Below are 9,727 nucleotides of genomic sequence, written 5' to 3'. Positions count from 1 at the left end.
CGACAATGCGTGCATACATGATACATATATTTAATTATCTCGATTCATATTGTACCAGCTTAATATAGTATTCTTTAAATTTATTGCCGAAATTACGAAAATTTAATAAAAAATTACTAGTTAGTTCGTGTATTAAGTACTCGTTGTAAACTAATTTTCGCTTATATAACAAGAGTGAAAATTACAAAATTATAAAAATTTACTAGGTGTTGACCAATGAAATTATAAATACTCTAGTAAATTTGTTCACTTTTGTAATTTTCACTCTAGTTACATGATACACAATCGATCCCCTAATGGGCTAACCGCTTAAGGCTGCGTTCAGATTTCCCTCCCGGGTGCACCCAGACATTATTCTATCCTTGTTTAACATTCGGTAAACAACAGAGATAAAACGACATTTGGGTGCACCCGGGTGGGAAATCTGAACGCAGCCTAACAGGGATTTCCAACGCGCTTCAATACGCTGTACGTTGGAATAAGTAGGGGTGGGGCCCATAGACTTAGAAAACTACCGAGTTATGCATAAAGCCTATAGAAGAGAAAAAGCAACAGAGCACGGAAAGTCGTTTGCGATGCGCGCATTGAAAGCGCTGAGCATCAAAAAGCGCGGTCGTATCTTGAACCAAGTGAATAACATATGTAACAAAGAAAGACTCTTTACACAAGTTAACGTCTTCCAAGCACACGTTATTATTCTCTAAACTGTAAAAATTAAAATAATTTTTATTCTATATTATTTCAATATCCGTGGAATATTATGAAAATGTTCTTTCAAACAAATATTATTTTTGTTCAAAAATTAATGTAAATTATTATGCATAAAATATTCATAAACTTTACAATTATTACATTTAAAAACTACATTTAAAAACTACATAATATTTCCGATAATTTAAAAAATATTAAAAGAAATAAATAATATTATTTACTTTTAATATAATATTCTTATAATACTCATATACAATAATATTATCAGGAGTGAGCATAGAATTATTCTTTATTAATATTAAATAATTGTACGCTTATAGAGAGGGGAATTCCACTCAACGCATAGATCGCATAGGAAACCGCGTTCTAAATTTTATAAGCACTTCATACACTTTTTATACGCGCACAGTCATAGCGTCAAAATATGAAGAAAACCAATCATAATATTCCGTATACTGTTCGTATAAGCGCATAGCAGGAGACACCGAGTTTCTCCATGGTAGCACGTCGATTCGTGTCTTCTCTCTCGACCCAGCGTCGAGCGAGAAAGGTGCGCTATTAAAACGCCTCCTACTACTTTCTGCCCGTACCCTGACCTCCGCCGCACTTCCATGAAACACGTATGTACGTACGTGGCTTCACGTATGTACGTACGCGGCTTCACGTGTGTGCGGCAACCGAGCGTCTGCGCGGAGAGATACCATTTCTGCCGGTGCGTGTACACACTCATTGGTTATTGAAGCAACAAGGGTGGGATACATGGGGAGCGCTATATATCGCGTAAGTAAGAAGTCGCGTAGTAAGAATCATTTCGTGCTGAACAATTAACTCGAATACATTAGTTAATGTAGTGCAGCGAGTTTGAGCGCTAAGACATTCGACGATCAAAGAAGTGCAAGTCTCGGCTAGACAATCAAAGTCAAGCCAAGTGGGGTATAGAAAACGACGTGGCATACGGTCGCATACGCCATTAAAACGTGTAAAATCGATGATCTACCGAGTTTGGAACTAATCGTTGAAATTAACATCGGAAACTGGACGCGGTAAGTAAAAGTCGTACTATTTGGAGTTTAAGCATGTGGTCGCGTGGTCAAAGAAGATATTTCGAGTTTTCTCTCTCACCAAAAAGTACGTCTCGTGCGTGTCGCGAATACGAGACGCGAGAACGAATTTTTATATAACGCCACAACCACGTGCTTTGCTACTTTCGATGACGATCGTGCTCCGCCGCTAGACACGACGATTTGGACGCCAACTATTGAGAGTATAAATTAGTTTGGTCCATTTTCAAAAGATGGCTATGGCTATTATGAATGTGTCATAGTGACAGTTGATTCCGGTGGTTTCAGAGAGGTTAGACATCTGTTAATAATATTCAGTACATATCGCTTTGAGTTTCATACAAAACACCTGTTTTTTTACTGTGTTGAATATGTCAACTTTTGTAGTAACTAAGCAGCATTTGCGGGAGGTTTTAGTTTTCTGTTTTAATTAGAAGAAAAGCGCAGCTGTAGCGCATCAAATGGTAGTAGCAGTTTATGGTGACAATGCTCGAACTGATGAATCATGTAGGGAATGGTTTCGATGTTTCAAGAATGGTGATATCAGCGTTGAAGACAAGCCTCGCTCTGGACAGCCAAAAAACACCCCAAAGGGGTGTTGTATACTACGAGTTGCTACAACCTAGCGAATCCATTACGGGCGATCGGTATAGGCTACAATTGATTCGTATGAGCCGTGCATTACGAGAAAAACGGCCGGAATACGAGGAACCAAGGTCCGTGGATTGGCGTTGGAGGGGAAGGAAGGTCGTTGCATCCACTTCAACGATGTGGAACGAAAATGGCGGCGGCCATACTTTTACTGCACACTTGCTCACTCATACAACTAATAGCTGTAGTACCTATGTACACTAACATTGACTCGCTGTCTCGAAAATGGTGGCTATGCAACGACCTTCCTTCCCCTCCAACGCCAATACACGGATCTTGCGAGGAACAACATGGCAAAGTTATTCTGCTACATGATAACGCTCGGCCTCATGTCGCAAAAGTCGTCAAAACTTATTTGGAAACGCTCAAGTGGGATATTTTATCGCACCCGCCGTATTCGCCGGACATCGCTCTATCTGATTACTGGTTCTTCCGACGAATGCAGCACGATTTAGCAGAACACCGGTTCACTTCTTTCGCAGAAATCGAAAATTGGCTCCTAACTTGGATCGTTTCAAAAGACAAAACATTTTTTCGAGATGAAATTCGAAAATTGCCTGAGAGGTGGGACAAAGTAGTAGCTAGTGATGGACAATACTTTGATTAATCTGTTCATTCAATTTGTTCTAAAATAAATGCATTTTTGACCACAAAAAAACGGACCGAATTAATTTATACTCCCAATAGTGTATAGTGTGAAAAAAGATAGAAAAAAGACAGACGCCAAATCAAATATGCATCTCGGGGTGTTTACATAGCGTTCTCGAGTTTAAATAAAAAAACATTCTCAAGCAACAACGCCGACGAAAATTGATTTTTAAACCGACGCAATGCACGTACATTCCGACGAAACGTATATGCCGTCTTTATTTTACCTAATTTTTCTATCTTATTTCCCAGGAGTGGAAGGAAAGAGCAGAAAAAAAAGAACGGAGAGAAAGAGCAAGGGTCGGAGAGTACCAAGACGCTCCACTTTACTCGCGCTAGCAGAAACAGAGGTGGATAGTGGAAGTGCTTTGCATCTACAGAAAAAATGGGCGATAATACAAGGTAATTTTACAACTATTACGAATTTTATAATAATAAATATAAATCGGCAGATTTATTTTTTCTAATCTTTGATTATATACCTCTGGACTGCTACCAGGCTAGTAGTTTTTAACCAAATTTATGACAGAGAGGGAAATATTTTGTATCTCTCTCTGTTTAATATACACATCTCTAAACTATAAGTCTAGGTTGATAATATTTCTCTTCCTTTAACCCATAATAGTCCGGGAGGTAATGACACAAATTTTTGACCAATTTCGACAAAGCTGATTTTCATTTGTACAGTTGTTTTTGTGTTACAAATGAATAAAATGACCGTCAGCCCACGATCCCGCGGGACGGGGAGCTCCCACAGTGTCTTCAAATAGTTTTTTTATTATAACGATTAAAGTATTAAAGTTAGGTAAAATATGTCTATAATCTTTATTGTAGAGCTTATCACAAGCTTCATTTTTTGTTTGACTTTGTAAAATAGTTTCTTTTCTTTGTAAAATAAATATTTTTGGAAATAATAAAGAAAAACTGTTTTTTTTTCTCTAAGTAAATCTCAAAAACTGTACGAAAGCGCCAATTAATTTATAGGGAAAAGTTGTTTAGTATCCTTGCCTCTATAACATGTGTCAAGGTCAACATGATTGGAACTGAGTCCCCTATACTGCATCCCAGCCAGAAACGATGTCGATTCGATGTCGATAGCACTGGTTGATCGACGATCAAAATGTGTAGTCGATTCGACTTAAAAATGGGCTTAAATTTCAACCAGTCATCGACAAGTCGATTTGATGTCAAATTAATACTAATTCCCAGCGAGAAATGACCTATCGAATCGACATCGAAATAATATCATTTTGATGATTTCGATGTCGAACGACGTCGATTCGACTAATCATTTCTGGCTGGGATAATTACCCTATTTTTTTTACATATTAGTATGAGTGACTGACGCACGACGTTCCGCAGTTGCCGCGGCTGACGGTATCCTTTCGACATTTCATGTTGTCAATAGTAAGTACAAGAATTTTTAGCTTTGTCAATATTAACTTTTCGTTAATATTAACACTTCTTTTATGACATTGTTGGAACACTGTGGAAGCCCCCCGTCCTGCGGAATCATGGGCTGACGGTCATTTTATTCATTTGTAACACGAAAACAACTGTAGAAATGAAAATCAGCTTTGTCGATGTTAGTTGAAAATTTGTGTCATTACCTCCCGGACTATAATGGTCCATAGGGTCCAAAAGACCCCACGCGTCCTTCTAACTTTAAGGGTAGACAGACCATTCAAAATCGAACAGCCTTCTATGAAACTAATTTTTATCTAAAAGTATACTCTTTTGAGAATATACTCCTAAATTTTTGTTGAATTATCTCAAAAATAAAAAATGTTATGAATATTTTTGTAAAAAAAGTCCAATTTTGCAATTTTTTTTATTTGAATTTGTTCATTATGTTAAATTTATCTGAAAGTATACTATCTTAAGAATACACCCTTAAATTTTTGTTGAATTATCTCAAAAATTAAAAATTTTATAAATATTTTTGTAAAAAGTCAAATTTTGCAATTTTTTCTGTTTGAATTTTTTTCACTGTGTTAAATTCTAATTAAAAAAAAATTATTAAATGATAAAGAATAAACCTCAAGGTGTGTCCAGTAAAATTTTTGCGACGAAATATCAAAAAGCTGGAAAATGGCGACTGATTTTGTGCAGGAGGGTCCAATGGACCCTATGTGATCTTTATGTTATTATTTGGAAGTGTGACCATTACGGGTTAAACATCAAAGAATCGTTTGCGTATCTTGAAACGATATAGAAATTATAAAACTGAGAATTTATTGTGTGTGTGAAGCTGGCGTATCATTTCGTGGAAACTCACGAAATGTTGAGAGTTCTGGCTTTATTTACAATAGTTCTATAGTTCCTGATAGATAAAATAAATAGTTCTGGCCTTTAAAGCGAAAAAAACGTATAGGACAAAGTGAGACGCCAGGTTCACGCAGCGTCTCAGTTTGTCCTGCGTCACTTTCCAGATCCAATTCTTGTAGAATTTTAAAAGATCTATAGTTCTAGATGAGTTCTAGAAAGAGTTCTAGCGTTTAACATAGTTTATTTAATTAAAAAAAAAAATTATTATAAAATATTTATTTTATAATATTATTATATAATAGAGTTCCGTGTACACAAAAATATTTCTCCTCCAGTTCTGAACGTATCTAAACGCCTTCCGAAGAGTTCCGGTCGATTCCGTTATTTAATATTTAATAAAAAATTATTAACTCCCGCCAAACACGTATTTTGTCATATATGGGTGAGACGCTGGTCTTTATTCGAGAGTTCTGTGTACCAAAAAATATTTTTCCAATAGTTCTTAACGTAACAAAGCGCCTTCCGAAGAGTTCCGGTCGATTGCATAATTTATTAGTTAATAATAAATTGTTAACTCCCGCCAAACACGTATTTTGTCATATATGGGTGAGACGCTGGTCTTTATTCGAGAGTTCCGTGTACAAAAAAATATTTCTCCTCCAGTTCTGAACGTATCTAAACGCCTTCCGAAGAGTTCCGGTCGATTCCGTTTTTAATATTTAATAAAAAGTTATTAACTCCCGCCAAACACGTATTTTGCCATACATAATTTACCATACATAGTTTATTATTTGACGCTGCAGCATCTCACCCATATATGACAAAATACGTGTTTGGCGGGAGTTAACAATTTATTATTAACTAATAAATTATGCAATCGACCGGAACTCTTTGGAAGGCGCTTTCTTACGTTAAGAACTATTGGAAAAATATTTTTTGGTACACAGAACTCTCGAATAAAGACCAGCGTCTCACTCATATATGACAAAATGTGTTTGGCGGGAGTTAACAATTTATTATTAACTAATAAATTATGCAATCGACCGGAACTCTTTGGAAGGCGCTTTCTTACGTTAAGAACTATTGGAAAAATATTTTTTGGTACACAGAATTCTCGAATAAAGACCAGCGTCTCACCCATATATGACAAAATACGTGTTTGGCGGGAGTTAACAATTTATTATTAACTAATAAATTATGCAATCGACCGGAACTCTTCGGAAGGCGCTTTGTTACGTTAAGAACTATTGGAAAAATATTTTTTGATACACAGAACTCTTCGAAAAAGACCAGCGTCTCACCCATATATAACAAAATACGTGTTTGGCGGGAGTTAATAATTTTTTATTAAATATTAAATAACGGAATCGACCGGAACTCTTCGGAAGGCGTTTAGATACGTTCAGAACTGGAGGAGAAATATTTTTGTGTACACGGAACTCTATTATATAATATTATAAAATAAATATTTTATAATAATTTTTTCTTTTTTTATTAAATAAACTATGTTAAACGCTAGAACTCTTTCTAGAACTCATCTAGAACTATAGATCTTTTAAAATTCTACAAGATTTGGGTCTGGAAAGTGACGCAGGACAAACTGAGACGCTGCGTGAACCTGGCGTCTTACTTTGTCCTATACGTTTTTTTCGCTTTAAAGGCCAAAACTATTTGTTTTATCTATCAGGAACTATAGAACTATTGTAAATAAAGCCAGAACTCTCAACATTTCGTGAGTTTCCACGAAATGATACGCCAGCTTCACACACACACACACGAGATACAGGACTGTAGGAGTAATTTATATGCTAAGAACAGAATTTATTTGAATTAAATACTCAAACAATATCCATGTGCAGTTAGTCCCCCAACATTAAAAAAAATTTTTTTTTAACTCATTTGATTGTTCATCGTTTGCACATGTATATACACTTTGAATTTTCGTTTGCACACTTCTATTAAAATGGTTATTAAAAAAACAATTTAAAGTGTACATACATGTGTAAACAATGAGCAATTAAATGAGCTAAAAAAAATTTTGTTTTAATGTTGGGAGACTAACTTCACACGGGTTCAAGCAATATGATAGCGCGTCGCAATCAGTTGTTTGTAATGATCAAACGGCACCACTACTAATATTCAAAATCATATTTTGCAATGCTTACACGAAAAATCACTTACACCAGATCTCCGAACATTCTCAATTTTGCAAGGATTTAAAGACACAGTGTTCTCAATGCTTTCATGTTTGCATCTCGGCTTATAAGACCCTTCTACTTAAATATTTTCGGAAACATATTTCTTTTAATTATTATCTCAAACAAAATATTAATTTGATATTAATATTAAACAAACGTAAAATTAATATTAAATATATTTCCTTTAAATCATTATCTCAAACAATTAATGTTAAATAAATATTTAATTAATATTAAATAAATATTATTTTTACAATGAATCTGTACAATGTCAAACTAAATTGATAAAAAAATAAACATTAAAAGGACATTGAAAAAATATTGTCTGCTCATTGGGCAGGTATGTACTTTATAGGTATATGTTTCATTTTCCAATAATGGCTGCCGTTAGCAGTCCAGAGATATACATATATCAAAGCCTCCTCAGAACTGGATGCTATTATATTTAAACGGAAAAAAAGAATTCTTTCTTTTAATTTTTCTAAAGTTCATCATGAATTCGACGAAAATAGCCAAAATATTTTTACTAGTTTTGTACGATAAAATTTAATCAATTTTTTTTCTATGCAGCAACCTGGATCAACAACAAGAATCTGCCATGGATCTTTCCATAAAAACGGGGAGAGCTACGGATCAAAGAGATTGTAGGCCAACGCATCGTCAGCCTAATTTAAATTATTATCAAAACTACAACCACTTGACCAGATACGGCAGCTTGAACATCAACTATCCTGGTTCTAGCATAAATCAAGATATGATGATACCGTTAACATCCACTAGTCCAAATTCAACATCATTGTGTAAAAGAGATAGTGCCGCGAAATCGCAATCCTTGATCCGGACGAAAATGGGAAGCCGAAAAGAAAATCAAAGCAAGCGATCGAGGAAAGAAAGAGATATCGAAGAGAAGATCAAGGCAATTGACATGGTATGTAGCGGCAAACCCAAGGCGGCGGTGGCGCGTGACATTGGCGTGCCAGAATCAACTTTGCGCGGGTGGTGCAAAGCCGCAGATAAGATCCGCATGCAAGCAAATCAACGAGCATCTGGATATTATAAGCATATTTTGACAACGTTCAGTTCGGATAACGTTCCGGATAATAGTCGATCGAGATCGTCATCGCGGTCAACGTCAACCGGTCAACGTACGGGATTCTCGCGTTCTTCTGGCGTTGCGGACAAACCTAGCAAGGAGCTTGAACCCGGTCTGGCTTTGAAAAGAATGAAGATTGACAACCTCTCACCATCCGCCGCCGCAAATATGTCGACATCGTCTACATTAACGAATGATTTATACGAACGCGAGCTTACACAATTCAACTTGTATTGTTTTATGACTACTACTTCTACCAGATGTCCATCATCGGCAAGTATTCCTCTGAATAGTCTGCAGATGCATAGGAACAACGGTGCGATGAAATCATCGAGAAAGCACAGGATCCAATCGCCAAATGCGAGAAATGTCTCGGCTGGAAACAACTCTCAACTATCAACTAACGTTCAAACCTCCTTCCTATCAACCAGCAACCAAAACGCCCTTCTGTCAAGCAGCAATGAATCGATCCCATCTACATCAATGAGCAATCGTTACGACGAAAAGCTAATGGCAGCGATTCGAGATCCGATAGTTCGTCGAAAACGTAAGACCTTAAATGATATTGTAAATAATTTGCATGAATGCAGACAATTTATGAGTCAAACCGAGTTATCGGAATTATAAATTACCAGTATAAGCTCTTGTGCCTTCATTGGTGCACATTAAATTCGTTGTACACAAATCATAACTATGTGTTATTTGTGACATATCACTTTTACACTTAGATTAACGTACAGCGACTTTTATGTGCCATAATGCGTACTAGTGCGGTTTAATCGAATTCACTATAATTGTTTATATATGTACATACACACACAATCTTAAAACTAATGATTTTAAAATTAAAACAAAAAAACTTAACAAAAAAAAAGATAAATATTTTTAATTTTAGATTTAATTCATTTTAAGATTAATATCATTTTTTTAGTTAATAATTTTGTTTTTTATTATACGAATAATGTAAATAATGTAAATAAGGACAATTTAAAACAAAACCTATCGAATTAATTTGACGATACGCTCTACCTCGTTACCGGGCCGATCATCTGCCTTAGCATTTTGCAACGCATTTGCCGAAACAAAAATTCGAGGGG

General features: G+C 35.7%; 1 protein-coding gene across 2 annotated transcripts; it reads left to right on the top strand.

Annotated features, from left to right (window-relative positions):
* The first annotated feature begins 1,430 nt into the window (after positions 1–1,430).
* Positions 1,431–9,442, top strand: LOC120357635. 2 transcript variants are annotated; one of them, XM_039448587.1, is made up of 3 exons: positions 1,431–1,754; positions 3,324–3,473; positions 8,108–9,442. In XM_039448587.1, exons 2-3 carry the CDS (start codon positions 3,457–3,459, stop codon positions 9,255–9,257), a joined length of 1,167 nt encoding a protein of 388 aa, XP_039304521.1. In that variant the 5' UTR covers positions 1,431–1,754; positions 3,324–3,456; the 3' UTR covers positions 9,258–9,442. The 2 variants fall into 2 exon arrangements, with proteins under 2 accessions (XP_039304521.1, XP_039304522.1); XM_039448588.1 differs by lacking the exon at positions 1,431–1,754 and having other exon boundaries at positions 2,722–3,473.
* Positions 9,443–9,727: the final 285 nt, after the last annotated feature.

The sequence above is a fragment of the Solenopsis invicta genome, chromosome 4 (assembly GCF_016802725.1).
Source record: "Solenopsis invicta isolate M01_SB chromosome 4, UNIL_Sinv_3.0, whole genome shotgun sequence".
Classification (NCBI taxonomy): Eukaryota; Metazoa; Arthropoda; class Insecta; order Hymenoptera; family Formicidae; genus Solenopsis; species Solenopsis invicta.
This window is presented reverse-complemented; position numbering and strand designations above follow the sequence as displayed.